This window comes from Aquarana catesbeiana, linkage group LG08, assembly GCF_042186555.1.
Source record: "Aquarana catesbeiana isolate 2022-GZ linkage group LG08, ASM4218655v1, whole genome shotgun sequence".
NCBI lineage: Eukaryota > Metazoa > Chordata > Amphibia > Anura > Ranidae > Aquarana > Aquarana catesbeiana.
The window spans coordinates 210009472-210031891 of record NC_133331.1 but is presented as its reverse complement, the minus strand read 5'-3'; the positions used below and the strand labels follow the sequence as shown (position 1 = coordinate 210031891).

The following is a 22420-nucleotide window of genomic DNA, read 5'->3' as shown; positions in this document are numbered from 1 at the left end:
ATAGTGTGATAAGTGTGTAAGTGCTGCTACTCGAGAATCTAAATACCATTTCAAACAATATATACCCAAATGAGTGCGCAATCACAAATTATAACCAAAATCAAAGGGGAATCTTGAGAACTCCAAACTTTTGTGCGATGTATAACAAAGCCTCTTACCAGAAAAGCTGGATGCCAAATTATAGGGATCAAAAGCGCTCGATTCAAATGTGATCAGCTGCAGTGCTCCATCCCATCAGCTCTATCAGGAGACCTGGTAATGTTGGTTGCTTTGCCTGGATATGGAAACACTTCCAATTTTAACCCAAATCTTCCAAACTCCAATGGTTGCCCTGCTGAATGCTCCCAGCACAAGAGGACATCAATAAAAGAGAAACTCCATAGTGCACTACGTTCAAGAACATTTATTGAACAGATCCATTGCACTTTACAGAGTAAAGGAAAGACTTCAGCACAAAGACACAAAGCCGTGGACCTTGTCCTGCAGGTTTGAGCATGGTGATCACAGATAGTAGCTCCACCCGTCGGGTATCTGTGATGTCACCACTTCCCTCTTCTTGATGTCCCCTTGTGCTGGCGAACATTCAGCAGCGCAACCATTGGAGTTTGGAAGATTTGGATTTATATTGGAAGCATTTCCAATTCTAGGTGAAGCAACCAACATTACCAGGTCTCCTGATAGAGCTGATGGGATGGAGCACTGCAGCTGATCACATCTGAATCAAGCGCTTTTGATCCCTATAATTTAGGATCCACCTTTTCCGGCAAGAGGCTTTGTTTGTTATACATCGCACAAAAGTTTGGAGTTCTCAAGATCCCATATTAAGGCACACATGGACATTTGTTTTCTAGATTTAATCAATCACTATAGTGGACACTTACAAATTTTTATGTGGATCATTCCCTTTAATTTTGGTTATAATTTGTGATTGTGCACTCATCTTTGTATATATTGCGTGATAATGGTAACACGTGTTCTGCGAATGGCAGAGAGGGCAGAAGGGAGCGGGTGAATGGTGCAACTTTCCCCTGAAGCAGCTGCTGTTAACCTTCACAGCCACTCAAGTCAGTATTCAGCAGCTATGAAGGAGACACTGCAGGGATGATTTTTAATAGAAGTCTCAGTCTGTATGCAATGGGGATAGACACCAGGTGTTTGGTGCTGTATGTGTATATTTATATATTTATATAATATATATTCAATTTTTTTGTTAGCAAAGCGGTCTCGTGACGGCTCCCATCTCCCGGTACTCGCAGTTTTGGAGGTGCGGGCAGATGCCATCAATTGAGGGCCCCCGCATCGGATGCAAGCATTGATGTCTGTTAGCTACAGGGGGGGGGGGGGGGGGGATGTGGGTTTTTTTCAGATGGCGCATTGCAGCCGTCTCAAACACACTGTTCACCAATATATAGTTCCTGCCCACCCACCATGCCTCTAGTCCTGGGGCAAGGCCTTGTGGGGGGGGGGCGGGTCGAGATGCCCAGTTCTCTTTCTACTGGATTCCACAATCTGGAAACATCAGTCATTGATCCTTAATGCCTTGCGGTCAGGGCTCGTGGGGGGGGGGGGGGGGGTCATTGACCCGCAGGTTATCACTCGTTACAAGTTGGTGAAGTCAGATTGCCGCTGTCACGGTCTTTTCACATGATCGTGTCATTGCATTCTGTCATAGCATTCGATCAGAGCATTTCTGTCGTAGCATTCGATCAGAGCATTTCTGTCGTAGCATTCGATCAGAGCATTTGTCGTAGCATTCGATCAGAGCATTTCGATTGTAGCATTTCTGTGGTAGCATTCGATCACAGCATTTCGATTGTAGCATTTCTGTAGTCCGGGTCTGGGCCTTGCGGCATGGATCATTAGGGGGGCGGCTGCAGACCACAGGTCATCTCTCTGCAAGTCATGAATCTGTTGGCCAGATGTCTTCAGGCTGGAAGAAATAATAGGGGGGCTGGTTGATGGCTCAGCTCAGCTGTGACTGTCATTTCTTGCGATTCATATGATTTGTCATATTATTCTGTCATCAGCTTAATTCCTTACTGGTTATAGTTGCATTTACCATGTTATATTCACAGGTGGATATCTGTTTTACTTCATAGTCAGCAAGATGCGTTCTGGGTTAAAGCTGATAGCAATAATTTCTGTCTGTCTGGTGTTGCTTTTGGTGTCTTATTCATTCAGCAGTCCTGGGGGGTTGGCAGGACCTTTGCTCGGGCTTTCGAGGCCTCAACTGTCTCAGAGAGGGGTGATGCTAGTTGCAGTTTCCTTTCAACCAGAATGGGTTGTGCTGGGACTGGTAGTTCTACTGGCCACAGCTGCTCACTCCTTATCTCCTGTACCATTCGTCCATGCAGTCATGAGGGTGTGGAGGGCACATGTAGCTCGCTTCTGTACACGCTTAGTTCTGGGGGGGGGCAGCATTTTACATCCCACGGATGCAGGGCTGGTATACGGGTAGGCCCATTTCATCGGTTCTCACTGGGCGTATTTCATCTCTGTTTCATCTTGAGTATCATGCAGTTACGGCATATATACCAGTGGTCGTTTCCATCTTCATGCATTTCCATGTCTCATTGTACCTTTCGTTCAGTTGTTTCTTTGTATACCCGGGTTTAGTTAGCTAGTGCTTACGTCACATCTCAGGATCTGTCACGTCTACATATCCATATGGGCTGAGGTTTCGTTTTTAAATTAAATTATTGTTGGACCACAGTCTTCTCGCCCGTATACCATACGATGCCCGTTCATTTTTAACATCTGTACAACTACCCACCACGGTCTGTGGGTACATCAGCCCTTAGTGTCGTTTTTCATTACCTGACTTTGCACTGCAGGTTACTCAGGCTCACTTATTTCACATTAGGGTGGTAATTGTCATTAGGTTCATTTTCACGCGCTGTTGGTCTTGTTATTACTATACCCATGCCCATATAGGAAGGTAGGCACGGATGGGTGTTGTCTTTCATGTTCTGTTGTCACGTGCTCTAGTTTGTGTTTTCCTTAGATTTGGGCATGTCGCACATTTCAGAAAGCGACTAATTCGCACTTATCCATCCATCCCGCATGGGGTTCAGAGCTTGGTAGCACCCCGTCATTAACGCGTTAGACTATACCTAAGCACACAGCGGAGCTTTGTCATGGATGGGGGGGGGGTCCTTTCTCAGCTACAGCCAGGAAGGCACGACTCTTCAGATGGTTATTCCCAGCCACTCCCATGCATCAGCATAGAACATGTTTCCAGGCATAATTCTTTAACTCAGTTTCATGCGGTACTAAATATTCTCCCCACGTCCATATTACGGTTGCAAGATTGGGCTTTGATCACCTCGATCCTCTCGGATAGAGCTGAGGTGTCAGCCGCACCCCCAGCTCCTGCTATTCTTAGCACTCTTACAAGTAATTTCGGCATACCCCAAGGCCACCTGTCTTGCCCAGTCTTCTGGTTCATCATGACTAAGCCAGGTAGGTTTCCTTGATAGGGGCTTGTTTAGTAAACCTCCTATCCCAGGTCATCAGACAGTTCCTGCTGGAGGAATTTTCAGTAGGCCTTCTCGAGCCTTGTCACTGTTCTGTCGGAGTCTTTCGAATGTAGTAACTTGGCTTCAGCAGACAGTCATGTTTCCGTTTGTCGATCAGCTACTGGAGGCAGGAAATTCCAAGGGGTTTTGTGATTGGTCCGTTTCTTTCTCCATCATTCTGAATGTGGAATGTGGAGAGTCGGCCACCGGGGTGGTCAGTGGCAAGTTTTCCAAGATCTTTTGATTTACGATTTGGCTTAGTACTCGTCCGTGACTCTGGCAATCCAGCTCTTTCTACAGTTAGGCAGGGATATTTGGCTGTCCAAAGCTGATATTACCAATGTGTTGAAGCTATTTCCATCAGACCTGCCCTCTGGTATGGTATGGTAAATGGCGCAAACGTTATTTTACTACCAGGTTACTTTCGGGTCAAAGCAGTCCTTGTTATTTGACACCTTTGCCCACTCCATTGAATCTTGGGTAATGACATGGGGTCAGGAGATCATTTTTTTCTAGTTGATTTCCTGCTGTTAGAAGACCCTGGTCATTACCCAGGGATCTGCAGTCTCTCTCAGCTCTGAGCTAACATCCCCTTGGCTGCCCACAAAGTGGAAGTTCTGGGCCAAAGTCATCACTTGGGACCAGTTCCTATGTTACTGGAATGGCATCTCCATTTTTATTCCACAATCAACGAGCAGGTCTCTTGAGAGTTTCAGACGCCCCTGACTGTGTAGTTGGCCCCCGGGAGTTTTTCCATTTGCCCATTATTTGCCCAATGCTGGCACTAACAGTCACATGGGGACCGGCTGGTCAGGGTGCTCAGTGGTTTTTTTTTTTTCTTCGTATGGATGGTTTGGTCACAGCCGTTATTAAGGTAGTTTGGGGTCCCTTCTAATCATGTCCTTCATGCGTAGGTTTTGGCCAGGCCTGACGTACAGGTTTCACATCCTGGGAGTGTTTATCAGTTCGAATCACGATGGCGCAGCCGATGCATTATCTCAACATAATCTCCCCTTGTACCAAGGGTGGGAAGGTGTATCCGCCAACACTATCAAGTGTATCTATCAGGGTCCAGCATTTCAGACACCTGCAAACTCCTGATAGTCCGTCCATTTTTGCAGCTCACCCTCTCAACTTCCCAACAAAAAGCATAGACAGACAGGCCAGGAGTCAGTGGTATTATTTACAAGAATGACAGTGACTGGTGTCCGATTGAAGTGTTTGATCCTCTCCGCAATCATTTCGCAGTGGGTCCTATGGACAGCTCTCGCTCCCTTTCCCCACACATCTTCTCACTACAAGCAGTTGGTTCTCATGTTCAGGTTTACTCGCCAAATTAGGCTCAAATCCATAACCATTTTCTGCACATTTGTTTAGAATCGGGGCAGTTTTTGCTGGTTCCAAACAGGGGGACCCTTTTTCATATCCTCAAGTACATGGGGCGCTGGCATTCCTCCTGTTATAGTTGATACATACTGGAAACCCTATACTCAAGTCATCTGGGTATTCTCTACTTCACTAGACTGATTGTTGTTACGTGCCCTTTCATCAAGCTTTCATATCACACCTACTTTTGTGTCTTTTTTGCCCTCTTTTAGGCTTACAACCAGCTAGGCCAAGGCACACCTCAGGTCTTGGTGGTTAGGGTCATCGCATTTCCAAGTGAAGTCTCTGAATACAAATATATACAGTATATTACAACTGTCCTATAATGAGCTTGCATGGGGAAGTGTGCACAGTGCACTGACAAAGTCTGTGTATAGGCACTACGCACAGGAAGAGGTAGGCAAGAATTAACCAACAAACCGAGAAGGAACACTTGCAAGAACTGTGCAACCTAAAAAATAAAAAAAAAAACACTATGCGACTACAGCCTCAAAATGAATATAAAACACACCAAACCAGTATGTAATATTTGTTAGCAAAAGCAGCAATTCACTGCATATTTTCAACGCTATAATAACATGTTTGCATAATATAAATTTATTAAGAACTACCAGGGCCGGTAGAAGGGGTGGGCGGGCGGGCTTCTGCCCTGAGCGCAGTGTGGGGGGGCCGCTAGGTTGTGAGGAGAAAAATCTGTCCACAAAATGTAGCTGTGACACTTGTATGCCCCTGTTGCCTGCCTAAATCAATAATTATGCACCCCTGCTTTCTGCTCTGCGGTCGCAAATATTTCCCTTTCCAGGCTTCCTTCTTGAGTTCCTATGAGTCCTCCCCCCTAGATCTGAGCTGGTACAGTCCCAGCAAAAGTGCATGTGGGCGGAGCAGGAAGAGAAGCTCACACTGCAGCATCGATCTTTGGGTCCCGCCCAGCACACAGCAGAGCTCTCCTCCAGAGCACCAGAGCAGGGTGGAGAGGAGAAAATCACAGATGAAAGACTGGATCTTCTTCTACTGTGAGTCCAGACTGCTCTGCATTCCACACTGTGATATAAAACCTGCTCTGTACTTTTCACTGCAGGTTTATTGAAAGTGAATATCAGACGACCAATGGTCAATGGCCTTATCTACAGTTCCTGATGTATCTTTATCCACTACACAAAAGTTAACACAACTATTTATCTTACACAGGGTGTATCACACTCCTGAGAAATTATTTAAATGGAAATGAAGGGACTCGTCTCTCTGTCCTCGATGCAAGGGCGAACTAGCGAAACAGCTCAGCATGTTCGCCCTGGGCGCTGTTTGACGTTGTCCCGGCACTGGGAACCGCATATAATTATATTATGAAATATACTTTGATTATTTAAGAGTAGTCAGCATTTCTTTACTAAAGTGTACTCTGAACTGTGATTATTTGTTTTATAGTGTTTCGATTGGAAGTCACACATTCTTTTGGTGGCAAGCTGCCATACCATTACACACCCAATTTATTTATTCTTTTTGCATGTTTTCTCAGCTTTTTGCATCATGCCACAATGTGCCTGCCAGCATGTCTGTAAAAATAAATTAAAATAAAATGTATTTGGGGTTGACAGCCCTCAGCTTTCCTCCCTTACAATTGTTTTGAATAAAAAAAAAAAAAAAAAAAAAAAAGTGTTTATTTTTTCAAATGCTAACAATGTGTAACATAGTAGTCCCAAGGCTGTATGAAGAATGTATGCAGGTTTTAAGGTGTATTAGCACATGCACAGGGGAGGAGAGGCTGAGTAGGTATAGTGAAAGAAGGCAGGCTTCAAAGTGGCAAGTGTGCTCAGAGGAGCAAAAAGTGCAGGGGCTGTAGGGTGGCCACAAAGCAGAAGGTTAGTAGATATCAAAGTGTGGGAGGACAGAGCAGAAGAAAAACAAACTGAAAAAATAGAGGATAAGGAGCATGGAAGATGCAGAGTGCAGAGAAAGATTTAGCATGGAAACTGAAGGGTGTATGCAGAAAAGATGGAGACTAAAGAGAAGCATAAATGAGGGGAACAAGTACAGAGGAGATGGGCAAAGGAAAACAAGAGGAGCAGCAGAAGGCTGGAAATGTCAGAGGAAAAGGAAGCAAAGATAAAGGGCAGCCCAGAGATGACATTGTGTTTGTGAGATTGCTCTGCAGATGTACTCTGCACACACATATAAAAAATGGGTCACAAGGCTGACACCGCTCTGTTTGTTGGCCATCGGAGGTCCTTGTGTGCAGCTGTGGCCCTGGTTAACATTTCTATAAATGAGAAATAGATTTCCAAATTTCTCTGGAGTTCCACGGACCGCGAGATAGACTCACTCCTCGCCTGTTCACACAAAGTGTGTTTCAGAGCCAAAGAGGACCTCAGCCTGGGGCAGGGGAGGCTAGGTAGGGTGGGCGTACTGGAAATAGTGTTTGTGGGCATTTTTCTGGACCTTGTCTTGAGTGTGCCATCCATACATACACCAAAAACAGCCCTAATCTTTTCGGCATAAAAGTTTGGCCTAGGTAGAATTCCTTTAGACATAAAGTTTCAGGCTAGGTTTAGCGAAGCAGACATTGCAGCACCTCTGAAAAGCTATCTGCAACGGATCGATTTACCAGTGGCATTTATCAGGCGCCTCCTCTCTACCTGTTAACCCTTTAACCACTTGGTATTAATACTCTGTACCACATGGTCAGGGGGTATACATTTTTTCACGACTGCAAAACAAAGCATTACGGTCGTGGCATGTGTACACCCCCCGTCCGGCTGCCTTTGCAGCTTAATGGGGGGAGGTTAAAAAGTCCTCAGAGTGCAATTTTTTCCATATGGGTAAAGAAAATCCTGGAACTTCACCATGATACAGCCATAGCTGACTCATCTGCTTCCCATCAATGACCGGTGGGCACCCTTTTCTTGAAGCTGGCCATACAATGAGCAAATTTCAATCAGTTTGTGGCCCTGTTGGCCTCTCTCCACCCGACATCCTTTGATTGAAAAATCGATGGAGCCAGGCGGAAGTTGGTCGGTCGAACAGTGCTTGCATCTATTTAGATGCAAACACTGTTTGGTATGCTGACAGCTGGCAGCAATGGCTGTCAGAATACAATAGCTGCAACAGGAGACTGGTCCATCAGTGTCTGCAGACTAACTAAAGAAATCTATAGGTGGAGGGACAGCTTTAGTTAGGTGGGCTCAGCCTCTATCTACAGCTGTCAGCTGCTGCTATGTAATAGTAATTGAGATCCAGGCTTCATAAGTATCATGTCTGTGCCAGGCCAATGCTTCTAGTTTCAGAGTTAACTGCAGGTCAGGGTGCCAATGCGAGGACCTTTTGTCTGCAGAAAAGTGGGAGTGAGACATTTTCTGCAGGAGAAAAGCTCTGACTCTTATCCGAGTCAGTCTCTGACAAACTTACATAATCTGGTTAAAAAAAAAGACTAAAAGAAAAAAGTGCCGTCTTGAAAACACTGAGTATATAAAACTTTCTATCATTTGTGCTGTGCTACTTAAAACTGAAGAAGAATAATCTGCTTTTAGCAGAACATTTAATTCGCAGGATGATAAACTTGATGATCTTACACATTGTATTGTAAACACATACTCTTTCATATCATTATCTTACCCAAAATATGATGTTGTAGCTAAACAGCAGGTACTTGTAGCAGCAGCTAACCTCCGCCGTGCTATACCGATAGTAATGCATCTTGCCAGCAGGGAAGATCTTCTAAGGAAACAAAAAAAATAAAAAATACAAAGCAATAAGACTCATGTATGAAAAATAGACTTGACAACACTGAAGCAGTGCAATTAGCGGACCTCCAGCTGTTGCAGAACTACAAGTCCCATGAGGCATAGCAAGAGCCTGACAGCCACAAGCATGACACCCAGAGACAGAGGCATGATGGGAGTTTTGCAACAGCTGGAATTCCACTAATTGCATATCCCTGCTGTAAAGCATCCTTTCTAAACTTTATCAGCACAGAGGAAACCTTGAAATAACTTTCCGATCTCAGGAAACGCCTGCTAAACATTACTATACCCACAATTCATAAGACATTAGTGTGATGGTCCGTAGGAAGAATGCTCCTTACACTTGTAGTCACTGGGAAGAATCATCCTCTTACGGACAGCTAAAAAGATTAAGTGTCAGTGTGAACTTATCTGAGAGGCAGAAATTGCTTAAGGAACCCCTAGCAACCTCTGGAAGAACACTAGTGGAGAATCCCTGTCCTAAAGTGCTTGAAAACCCCTGAAGCCAACCACAGACAGTTCAAATCTTGGCCAGTTCAGCAGGGATTGGCCAAGATTCGAACCATGCATGGGCAGGTCGATTGTACCCAAGTTGAATGATTGATCAACTTGGGTACAACCAGCCTGTAGGATATTTAATGCGAATATTGCTAGCAATTATAGCCATCAGCAATACTCACTGTGTGTTCTCCCGGCTGGGATGCTCCCCCTGCCCTCCCACGGGGAAAACACAATAGTTCTGTGGGAGGGATTCCCCCATCAAAGCAGGGAAGCGAGAGATTTTCTGTAGTTGCAGGAAAGAAACGCTCACCATCTATGGTCAGCCTAAATACATCTTTCAGCATGTTTGAGAGCTTGTCCCACTGTATAAGGTTTTGTTCTTGAGCAAACCATTTTTTTTTGCAAATCTGTTGCAGTTTTTTTTTTTCCCTGGAGATGCCCAATGATAGCCCAGATTGGTAGTCCAATACCTGAGGAAGCACACATGGCAGGCTGACAACACTTCTGCTAATTGTGAGGAAGTGGCTTGCAGTCAGCCTACAACAGAAATTGCTGTAAAAGGCAGGATCTCCAGATAAGAAGCAACCTTGTCAGTGTCACAAAATTACAAAACCATTACCCTGTGAAGAAAGCCAGTTTATACAGTAACTGTCCATTAAACAATTTGCCAAAACATCATTCTGCAGTAGCGCCCCTGATGCTTGGACACCTTTGGGCTGGTCAGACAAGAGTTTCCCCCACTGTGGTTTCTTCTGTTGACCTCTAGTCATTGCATTACACAGCAATTGGCAGGAGGAACCACAGAATCCAATTTGGGGAAGCCATCTCACACCCAAAAGCATAGAATAGGTTTGGTCCTGGGAGCTCTGCTACTGAGCAAAATTTCAGCACACGGGCCGATGGAAAAGTATGTATAAACCTGCTGTCTTCACTGGGTACTGCCTTTCTAGTTTGGCTAACCCCCTGACAGGGTCACATAACACACACGGTATACAGTAAAGGATGTAGCATACAAAAAAATTAGATTATGGGTTTAAAGTGGTTCTAAAGTAAAAACGTATTCACTTTAAAGTAGAACTGTAGGCAAAACGTTTTCTTTCGTTTTGGATAGAGCAAGTGAGGGTTATAACCCGTCAGATTTTTTTTTCACCATCTGTGTCCCATTGCGGAGATTTCCGTTCACTTCCTGTGCCATAGCTGAACAGGAAGCGAGAAGAAATCCCTGGAAATAAAAGGGAATTCCTTGGGGACACCCAGGTCACCAGAATTAGTGTCCCCAATGGAAGATTTCCCCTCTTTTAATTTTCTGGGGACAACCCAAAATTTGGGATTTTCTTTTACTTTCACTTTCAATGATAATAGTAAACAGGACGAATAGAGAGGTGGAATCTCATTAACGGGGGCACAGACAATAAAAACTGTGTTGTAATCCCTCTCTCAACCATCCAAAACTAAAAAAAAAAAAAAAGAAAAAAGTTTTGCCTTTAGCTATACTTTAAGGCATTCCCTGCACGAAGGTAAAAAATGATACCGTTTTCTATGTGCCCCCCCCCCACCAAATACTTACAGTACATGTATTGGTCCAGCGCTATGCCCAGCTGCATCTGTTGTCTCCCTTCTCCCTGCTCTCACAAGCTTGGCTGATAGCAGCAAAGGCCAATAGCTCCCACAGCTGTCAGTCAAATCTGGTAAAGAGGGAGCAGGGGGCAGGGACGAGCCCCATTTTGTGTCTATAGACGCACACAGCCCAGCTCAGGAGCGAGCCCGCAGGCACACCCCTATAGGAAGCAGGTTACTATGGTGGCACCATGAGAAAAGGAGGAGCCTAAAGCTCCGGTGGGGGAACCCAGAAGAGGAGGTTTGGGGCCACTCTGTGCAATACTATTGCACAGAGCAGGTAAGTATAACGTTTGTTAAAAAAAAAAAAAAAAACCTTACAACTGCTTTAAATACACTTTAAATTAGAGGAACCCTCTGCTAAAAAAAAAAAAAAAAAAATATTTAGGCTGCTGCTGCTGACCTCTTCTACACACAGGAATTGCCTGGCTGTTACTCCAATACATGTTTATGTCAATTATATGGCTTATTCCCGTTTCTCAGTAATAGATAAAATGGGAACTAACTAATAAACAACTGTGTGAAGACCTTGGTGCACGATAGGAGGCTGCATGCTAATTATACTTGTCTTCAATGTGAACTTGAAATCTACTAGAAGATGGTGACCCTTCTCTGACATGACACCACCCTTCTGCTTGGCATGGCGCCTGACAGCTGTATAACAAAGAGGAAGTGTCTGTGGAAACACACTGGTTGTAGAATGAAGCTTTGTGTGAAATATATCACACTGCGAAGATTTCTCAAGAGCATCCATGTTTATCGGTGAAGGAAAAAATGTGTCCTTCAAACATACACAAAACCTAGGATTGAATCCGTTTTTAAACGTCATGCCATACAGTACATTATAAAGTGCACCTGTCTTTCAAAACACTTCCCAATCAGCCGTCTTTTGGCAAGACCTAAAAGTTATGAAGGTACGGTCATGTCTGAAGCTAGTCAGTAGTGAACTTAAAGCTGGCCATAGATTCAACAATATATATTGTGTCCTCCAAAGTTCAATATAAAGTGAAATAGAATTGCTCCAAGAAGTGTTCTTTCTTGTCTAAAACACAAAGTGTGCAATATAGTCACTCCCAGAAGTGTTTCTTTTATTCAAAATGGATAATTAGCTATTCTTACAGCACTGAACCACCCCAATGGAAAAAGACTCACCAGATAATCAATTACTATTCACTGCTAATTTGTGCAAGACTGGCCAACCCAGCAAGTCCAGCTCAAGAGCTGACTGTTTAATGCTAAAAAGTCTCCGGGAACCCCAAAATGCAAGTAAGGGAACTGCATGTAATTTTTGCTACAGTTGGTGTCAAAGTTTATATATCTACAATTGGAAAGAGAGACTGCACCAATTTAGTGTGCCAGGAAAAGGGCTTTGCTGTGCAAAACAGACGTATTTGTTAATTGTCTACTGAAGGCATTTCGGAAGAACCCTATACAAACTGTGAAGCATGGGGTTGGAAATGCCCTGGTTTGGAATTGCTGGCTTGCCAGTCACCAGGCGAAATATGAATTATGCAAGACAAGAGTGCTTTATGAGTTAGTGAGGCCATGTATTTGACCAAAAATCGATCTTTTAAGGCAATAATTAATCGTAAGGATAGGGATATAGGAATTGCCTAAATATAAAGTGGTTATAAAGATTCAAGTTTTTTTTGCATTTGATGAATACTTACCAGAGCCCAATCTTGATCCAGTGATGTGCACGAGAGCATCAGCTCTCCTGGGTCTCTTCCTCTTCATTGGCTGAGACAGCAGCGGAAGCCATTGTCAATCACAGCCAGTGAGCCAATGAGGAGAGGTCGAGGGCGGGGTCGAGCCACGCTCTGTGTGAATGGACACACATAGCAGTGGCTGCTTGCTATGGGGTCACGTGGCAGGAGGGAGGGGCCAGAAGCAGTGGCGGGGGACCCGAGAAATAGAAGATTGGGGCTGCTATGTGCAAAACCATTGGACAGAGCAGGCAAGTATGACATGTTTGTTATTTAAAAAAAAAAAAAAATCTGCCTTTAATATCACTCGAAAGGATGGTGCGTATTAGAGAGGCCTATTGACTGCACCGATTTAAATCCCATTGAAATCTTGAAGAGGGATATAAAATTGGCAACTCATGCAAAGAAACACAATCATCTTGCACCTGATAGAATTTTGCATGAAGAGGTGGTCAAACATTTAGAGGAGTTACTGCTACAAAGGGGGTAATACTAGCTTCTGAGGCCAAAAGTGGACTTTTTTCCACAGGCACCCAATTATATCCATTTACTCTTTGTTGAATAAATGATTGAAAGGCAAAATTTCCTTCATTTTTTTTTCAAGTATATCACGTTATCTGCAGACACTTGAAGATCAAACGTTTGCCTGTTCAAATTTTGAGAAAAAAAAAAAAAAAAAATCAACATTTTCTGTAGGACATACTTTTTTTCCACTTGACTGTATACACATTATAGTTCTAAAGAAAATCTTGTTTGTGAAATTATCTACTATCTTCACAAATCCTGAAGGAACTCAAATTGTAAAAAACCCTGCTTGAAGAGCTTGCATCCATAGACTAGCATCAATGCCAATCTAGCATGAAAGGTGCCCCCAGGCAGTTCCGTACAAATGGAGCTAGGAATTTAAGTGCAGAAATCACTTTACCAGGAGACATAAAAAGACACTGGCTAATAATTTACCAAGCCAACCACTATCCAAATTTGAGTTTGGAGTGGTCTGAATCAAGATGCCCTTGGCTTTTTATCATCGTCCTATTTATGTTATACTGAGATTGAGTGGGGACCCATAAGCAATATAAGGGTGGCACCAGCAGAATTCTTTACAAAAAAGGATTGCTTTTCTTCTGCTCGTCAACAAAGTATGTCATGATATACAAATTGTCTGCTGGACACCTTAGGTCTTGGACCTTTCTAGTAACCAATCTGTCTTTCAATATTATTAAAGCTTCTCAAGACTTTGAGCGTCCTTCTGCTTAGGCCCCTTACACACGGCTGTTCCGATCAGGTCCGCCTGTCAGTTTTTCAGGCAGAACTGATCAGCCAGTCTATTCACCCTACGGACCAGCGGGTGTAAAACTGACTTGTGTCTGTTTACATCTGCCTACCTCCAATATGATACAATAAAAAAACAAAACCCGAAGAGGATCTGTCCTCCTTTGTCTAGGCCAGTGAGGGTCGGTTCACACTGGGGCGACTTGGGATCCGACTTGTACGCCCTCAAGTCGCCCCAAGTCGCCCCAGAAATAGATTCAATGGGAGTGAACGCTAGCGTCTTAATAGACACTACTGAAGTCGCTCCGACTTCAGAGCGTACTCCCTGTACTACTTTGATCCGACTTGGTAGGCGACCTGTACCATAGAAATCAATGGAAGTCGCCTCCAAGTCGGATCTCTCTGTAAAGTCAAGTGACTTTGCAGGGAAAACCCCTCCCTCCCCCCCTCCCTCCCAGAGAGCTGATTGCCCTGTGATTGGCCACAGCCGAAGTTGCCTGTCATGGAGGCGACTTCAAGTCGCCTTGTAATTTGCTGAAGTCGCGCTGAAGCCACGGTACAAAGTCGCGCTGAAGTCGTGTTGCCCCTGTGTGAATCGAGCCTGATGGCGAACCTTTTTGGGCCAGAGTGTCCAAACTGCGACACAAAACCAACCAACTTATTTTTTTCAAAGTGCCAACACTGCAATTAGTAACAGCCACAGATAATGGCCGCAAGGGCATCTCACCAATCAAAGCAACATAGCTTCCTCTGAACAAATGTACTCTAATTTGCCCGTGGTAACACCCGCAACTAGCACTGCATGGGGAGGTATCCTCGCAGCCGCTCTGTCCCCTGGCTCAAAGCGTGCTGTTCCAGTCTCTCTCCCTTGCAGCAATGACTCCTCTCTCTCTATCTCTGGATGGTGGTGCTGGGCTGGACATTTAAATGGACCCATAGTCTTCCGGTACTACATGTCCCATGGTGCACTTGTCCTGGCTCCTTGTTGGTCCCTGACTGCAGCCAATGGGGAAGCAGGAGAAATCTCAGCGGGCGGCGATCTCTGCAAGTGCCCCTCTGTCCCTGTCCAGTGCTGCTGCACAGAAGGGGGGCGAGCGTGGTAAATACACTGACAGCCCACGCTCACTTCTCCCCTTGTCACAGTGCCCCTGCACTTCTCACTCCCCAGCTTCGCCGTGCGAGGGGAAGGAGGATTAGAGAGTGCAGACAGTGGTGGCAGCGGCAGCTTCCCAGTATAGCTGGTGTGCCCACAAAGAGGGCTCTGTGCACCAGCTGTGGCATGCGTGCCATAGGTTCGCCATCACTGGTCTAGGCAGATCGGAGGGTAGTCGGGAGTACAGACAGTGGAATCTGTTTACACCCAGCCAGCCATAGAGCAGAACTGGCTGTCAACCACCTGCTCTACTTCGATCAGCAGACAGATCCCTGCTGATAAAAAAAACGAGTCTGCCCCGTGTGAAAGGGGTCTTAGGGTGGCCATTTTGGGGTAGGGAAGTGTCTGTAAACCCCAGAACAAAAAAAAAAAAAAAAAGAGCCATCTTGCAGCTTACCAGGCCTTAGATGTGGTGGCTGCAATAGTTTTCGTTTTTCACTTCCCCCCACTATTTATGTTCACCTGATGATCCTGCCAGCCAGTAACACAATTCCTGTCCTAGGGTGACAATCGCTGTACTGTTATCTATGAAGGAGCAGTGTTGTCACCCTAGAACAGGAAGTGTGTCAATATTACAGAATACCTTCCCTTCCTCTCTTCTCCATAACAGAAGAAGAGGGGGGAGGCGTTCTGTAGCTCACAACCAGGCACACAGGAAGCTTTGGAAGACAAATAAGAGTGTATTAATAAGGTTTACATATATTTAAATAATCAGCCCATTATTAGCAAGCCTAGTTGGTTCCTATACTCCAGTGCAACAGAAGATTTTCTTGACTTTAGCATATTATATATATATATATATATATATATATATATATATATATATATATATATATATATATATATATATATATATATATATATATATATATATATATATATATATACACACACACACACACACACCTGTTATATAGTATCAGATGATGACTACCACACAAAGCACAGATTTTTCAAAGCCCTTTTTACATAAAAATAAGACATTAAAATGACAATGATTAGTACAAATGTCATGTTACCTGGCTAATACATATTGAAAAAGCCAATTAAGACTAAAAGAGCAAAGACATTTTCAGAGCCTCAGAGTTTCTAAACAATACTTTGCTACAAAGCAGGCTCTCGCAGATTCCTGCCGGGAAAACGGAGAATATAATACAAGCGCCATACTGTGTCTCTTCTATTGAAGGTAGTACAGAAAATTCCCACAGGTTTCCACTCCATCCCCAGCCAGGGAGGTGCTCCGTACTTCTGAACATAAGCACAGTAGTAGACTTTCTGAACTGGTAAACCTGGAGATATTCTGCATAATACGCTCTCATTGTTCTAAACAGCAAATCAATATTTGCTTCAATCCAAGTTCTAAAAGTACATCCTACAAAGCTTGTCATGTGACCGATGCATGTATTTCCCTTTAGAAAAGTCAACACTATAAAACGTCTAACAGCTTCCAGCAACAGCATAACAGAAAAAGCAATCAATGATAGCAGTCAATGGAGGATGATTACAACAAACGGTAAAGAAACGGCCTGGGCAAAGTATGGGGCAGAACTGCAACACATTAAATCAACGATGCCGTGATTTACAAATAATGCAAGCAGAAAAAAAATAAAAAATGGGATTGCAGTAGGAAAGATAATCAGATTAACAATTTAAGAAGATTTAAGAAAATTCTTTATTCCATAGAAATAAACCAGTTTTTCTCTTATTATTGTTTAAAGTAGGGGTTGACCGATTATCGGAGCGGCTGATTATCACATTTTTCAAATAAGCGGTATCGGTCAAAAACGTACCGATATTGTTCACACCTCCTCCTTGTCCCCGCGTGGCACTTGCTGCAGTCTCTGCCAGTGGTACGGCGGGCATAATCTCACTGCCCGCCTCGCACCACTGCTGTTCCACCCTACAGCAGGGCTGCGAAGGCGGCTCTTAACAGAGCTGCAGTCACGGGCGAGCAGAGAGATAGTTACGCCATCTCTCTGCGCCCGTCCACCCGCATGTAAAAGTTTATACACTCGGGCGCTGCTGGGGAGAGGCTGCCAGAAGTAGTGCAGGTAGTGACATGCTGCATCTGGTGGCAGGTCACAGTAATGTACAGAATGTCAGCACCTGATATCCGCTATCTGCCTGAAAGGCGGCCGAAAAATCAGTGTCAACCCTAAAAAAAAAAAAAAAAAAAAAAAAAAAAAAAAGGATTATTGGTCAACCCCTAGTTTTAAAGCTGCATTTTTGTCTGGCGCACACTTCCTAGCCTCTATTGATGCACTTCACCGCTACCAGTGTAGTATGAGCCATGCTGGTATCTCTGATCACATGCTGTGCTCGAAGGCAGCGGTCTCCAACCTCCCACGGCACCAGCCTTAGTGATGACAACCCCTTTAGGGACAGGGAGGGTGTGTTTGGGTGGGTTGGTGTAGCCCATTACCTCCAGGGAGTGTGGGCATGTGAAGCCTGTCACCTCCAGGCGGGCCCAGTTCTCCTCCATTCTGTTCCTCTTCTCCCCCTTCCGCTCAGTTGGTAAGGTGACCACAGAGAGGGAAGGGAGTAGTGGTGCTAGAAGGGGAGCAGACGCCCTCTGGTGGTGGGAGGGCAGCAGTGCAGGTTGTGCTGCCTATCTCGCCTGACGCCCACTCCCAACCACGCAGCCCGGCCCCCTAATAGGTCATGGACTGACACTGTAGGTAGATGTGTAGTTCATCTCAGGGGCGAGCAGGGAAGGGTGGCTACGTTAGGGCAGGAGGCACAGAGAACAAATGAAGCCACTCTAGTATAGGAAGTCTAAGAATATTAAAAAAAAAAAAATGAGGAAACAAAAGAAGAGAGCGCTAGAAGGCACATTCTACTTATTTATTACAGATACTTCTATAGCACCATCAATTTATACAACACTTTACACACATATTATACATTCACATCAGTCCCTGCCCTCAAGGAGCGTACAATCTAAGGTCCCTAACTCACATTCATACGTACACATACTAAGGCTAATTTAGACAGAAGTTAATTAACCTACCAGCATGTCTTTGGAATGTGAGAGGAAACCGGAGAACCCAGAGGAAACCCACGCAGGGAGAATATGCAAACTTCAGGCAGGTTCTAACTTATATTTAAATACATTGCATTTAGTACATTTTTTACATAAAAAATTGTACGTTTAGTGTCACTGTAACATCCCATATGTTTAATAAAAATAATTTATTAACAGCGTAACAGTTTTATTGAAGGAACAGATTATTTTTACAAGACATACTCCTATTCCTTCTATGTAGAAAGAACTACGTCTAAAAAGGGATATGTTTTATGGCACTGTGTGTGGTTTGATAATGAAATTCTGAATTTTAAATTTACTTCCATAATCTCTCTGAAATGTTAGCATATTAGGAATATAGTTGGCTGGGTTGAAAATAATTAATAGGAAATCACACAATTTTATAAGTATTTTCACACATCAGCTAGGAAATTATATATTTTTCTTTCATATGCTGGACAACTTTCAGTACCTAAGGGCAACGGTGACACACGCTATTAGTGATATTGAATTAAAAATTAAGCAGTCTTGCTCTTTTTGCCTCCATATTGGCTCAGGGGTGTGGAAACTTTTTAAAAAACTACTTGTCCAAGGGACTAAATCCGGGTCCCAATCTACTTGTCCCTCATGACAATCTACTTGCCCTGATAAAAAAAAAAAAATTAATAATAACTAATAATAATACATTTTAACCAAAACAGTATTTAAATAAGGTGAAGGGCTGAGGTTTTTTATTAGGCAGAGGGGCTTTTAAAAACGAAAGGGGCTATATGGCGGCTTAAACTTTCTTAATGTTTTTACTAGGGCTGGGCGATTTTCTCAAAAAAAAAAAAAAAAAAAAAAACACCACTCGATTCACGATTCAAATCGAGTTTTTTTTTTTTTGGACACTGTGCCGGTCCTGAGGAGCTGCGGGCAGGAGTTTTTAGGCGAGGCTGCAGCGTCCGGCCTCACGGACTAGGCCGAAAACTCCTGCCACAGTTCCTCAGGACCGGCACGGTAAAAAAAAAAAAAAAATTCGAAAGAAATCGATTTGCTTAAATTTAGAATAGATTTGACCTCTTAACTCGATTTAAGATTTAAATCGATTTTTTTCCCAGCCCTAGTTTTTACAATGCGCGGTTTATCTCCTACTCCCCTTCCAGCCTGTCTCCAGCACCACACACCCGGGGACTAGCAGGGAGAGAAGAGACCTTGCAATGATGAGCATTGATTGGGTTCTCGTCAGGAAAGGGGGGTGTCGGGCTTTCTTAATTCTCAGCAGGAGCGCATCTGCTGAGCGAGTAAATATGTCGCTGGCCCAAGGGAAAAAAAAAGAAAAGAAAAACAGCTCGGTGTGAAAGGGCTTTAAGGGTCCGATCAGGTCCGCCTGAAAAACTGACAGGTGAACCTGATCAGACAGCCCGTGTGAAAGGGGCCAAGCAGGGAGATAACAAATTATTTATTTTTTTCTTAATTAAAATGAATTTAACAGTTTTTACTTTAAAAAAATAAATACAAATAAAAGCTATTAGGAAAAAAAAAAAAAGGCTATCCCCACATTCACTTCCTTCTCTTCTCCACTTTGGGAAGGAGATAGGCGGGGAGTGAAAACAGGCAGGGGAAGCACCATTAGCATTGCATTAGCATTGCTGGTTGTGTTGCCATACCAACGGCCACCACAAGATGGCGCCAGATACCTCAATTACCGGCCGCTGCGGCCAGACGCGCTCGCACGGGGGGGGGGGGGGGGATCGCGGTCCGCATGGAGACAGGATACCCCAAGTGTGCTGCCCCAGGTCGCTAATTCTAGTCGCAAATGCGACCTGGCGCCCGGGGTTTGTCGAGCCCTGCATTAAGGTGAAAAACCTTCTGTGATGCAGATTCCCCGACCCCCCCTTTTTTTTTTTTACCTGAGCCCGATCTGATCCAGTGATGTGCACGAGCGTAGCAGCCCCAGCCACTGTCTCTCTCCTCATTGGACAGAAAGATAACAGCAGGAGCCATTGGCTACCACTGTTGTCAATAAAATCCAGCGACACTAGAGCAGGGAGGGGGGGGGCAGGGTCGAGTCCCGCTGTCCGTTTAAATGGAAGCACAGGTGCCCCCAGGGAAACCGGCTTTCCGTGGGGGCATCTGGTGAAGAAGGGGGGCCTGGAGCGCCGGCGGGATAAGAGGATTGGGGCTGCGCAGTGCAAAAAGATTGCACAGAGCAGGTGAGTATAGGCATGTTTGTTATTTTTTTTTTTTTTTTTTAAAAACAAGGGTTTACAAACCCCTTTGATTCTCCCCGATATAAAACCCCAGAGTGTAAGGTTTGTAATACTGTTGCAGGTAAATAAAGTCAACGTGCAAGAAATGAGAACAGACCAATCATGGTGCCTGCGGCTGGAACAGCAACATGTTTATTTTCTTTGTTATTACAAATGGAATCTTGAGCCTTCAAAATTATAGAGTGATGCGTAATACACCACAAAGGCATCTAGATCATCTTTGTTCTTATGAGAAGTATTTTTAGCTCGAAGAACTTGAAAATAAAAAACAGCCCAAGGTCAGAATGGGGCTCCCCTTACACTAATGCTCTTTATTGTTTATTTGACTATTTATGTTAATGTTTTATCCTTTTCCTTCTATACGTAGAACTAAACATGGTTTGCAGGCAGGTTTTTATTGCAAATGATATATTATGTAGTTTTACCTGCTAGCCAGTAATGATTTTGTGAATGTACACGGAGCGGAGCATGCACAGCTCAGTATAGAATCTTGACATCTATTGGAATGAATTAAAACGTTACTAACCCCACAACAGTAAAATCAGTCTGTATATGTAGTAAAGCATGCTTGTTATATTCATTATGGAACCTAAGGGGTTAATATCTCTGCACTGTGTAAAAAGGCTGTTTGATCCTGTACGCACAGATCCACCTCTTCTACTGACTCCAAAACATGTCTGAATAAAACAGTTACTGGAGTCAGGCTGCACATGCTCAGTTTGGTATGTATTGCTAGAGAGGTTTTCTTTTTCTTGGGAGAGCACATGTGATCAGCACAAGGCCAATCAGCACTGTTCAGACAGAGGTTCAGGGGTCCTGCATCCTGATAGGACAGCCAGTGCAGGATGAAAACTCCTCCTACAAGCTTTAAAGTGTTACTAAACCCACAACAGTAAAATACGTTTGTATATGCAGTAAAGCACGCTTGTTCTACTCACTGTGGAACTTAAGGGTTTAATCCTCTGTATTGTGTAAAAAGGCTGTTTGATCCTGTCTTCTCTGATCCTCGCCTTCTTCCATAGTCCAACTCATCTCTGGATATTATTGTGGGAAGTTTTTTTTTCCTTGGGAGAGTGCATGTGAGCACAGAGCCAATCAGCTCTGTCCAGATAGAGGGTCAGGGGTCCTGCAGTCTTACATGACAGTGAGAGCAGAATGAAAACTCCTCCTACAAGCTTTAACCAGACACTGATAGAAGTCACAAGATTGCTCTAACTGCTGATGAAACAAGGTATTTAGCCGTTTATATTTACTAAAATAATTGCTGTGGGAGACCAGATATAGTATATGCAGGGTCCTGGGTTTAGTAACACTAACTCCAGTACTCAATGAGTGGGGGTTACATCAACCCAGGGCTGGCCAATCCGGAGGGCCAAAGACACAGAATCCGGAAGAAGACTGTGTGAAGATGTTCGCTATGGAGTGTTGAGCTGTTGCAGTGCAGAAGTCAATGCTTTGGCAAGTACTTGTATTTTGCAATCTGCATGCGTACACGTGCATACAGGCACATTATAGCAAATAGAGCTTTCTTTTGGTGGTATTTGATCACCTCTGGGGTTTTTATTTTTTGCTAAACAAACTAAAAAAGACCGAAAAACTTTTTTAAAAAAAAAAAAAAAAAAAAAAGTTTTTCTTCCTGTTATAAAATTTTGTTCTCTCCTTCACAGACAGGCACTGATGAGGCTGCACTGACGGGCACTGATGAGCAGGCACTAATATGCAGCACTGATGGGCACCGACAGGTGGCACTTATGGGCAGCACTGATGAGGTATTGACAGCCTTTACTGATGGGCACTGATTGGCATCTGTAAAGGGCACCTCTGATGGGGGCTGAGCTGATAATCAATGCGCTGACCCCCCACCCCCGACAGGGAGAGTCGCAAATCGAGGAAAGCCGTTTAATCGGCACTTCCTGGTTACACGCTGTAATCAGCTGTGATTGGTCACAGCTGATCACGTGGTAAAGAGCCTCCTCTGGTGGAGGCTCTTTACCTAGATCGGAGTTGCGGTGTGTCAGAGTGACACACCATTGATCGCCGCACTGCATGCCCCCGCGACTGGATGTCATAACGTCAAGTCAGGATAACGGAACATTGGGGTTGGTGGCAGAAATAATGCCGTATGGTTGGTGTCAGTGGGAGGAATAGTACCCCATTGTTGATATTAGTAGGAGGAACAGTGCTCCATCTTTGATGTCAGTGGAAGGAATAGTGTTCCTACATTTATATCAGTGGAAGGAAGTATGGCCCATC

The 22420-nt window shown here is 44.1% G+C and overlaps 1 protein-coding gene across 1 annotated transcript in view; it reads right to left on the bottom strand.

The window, feature by feature from the left end:
• TSPAN14 (tetraspanin 14) overlaps positions 1–22420 on the bottom strand; it is a gene marked incomplete in the record, with an annotated part of 83503 nt that overhangs the window by 22060 nt on the left and 39023 nt on the right. The window contains 1 exon segment of the mRNA XM_073596879.1: positions 8514–8615. Within this exon segment, the coding sequence (XP_073452980.1) occupies positions 8514–8615 (102 nt within the window).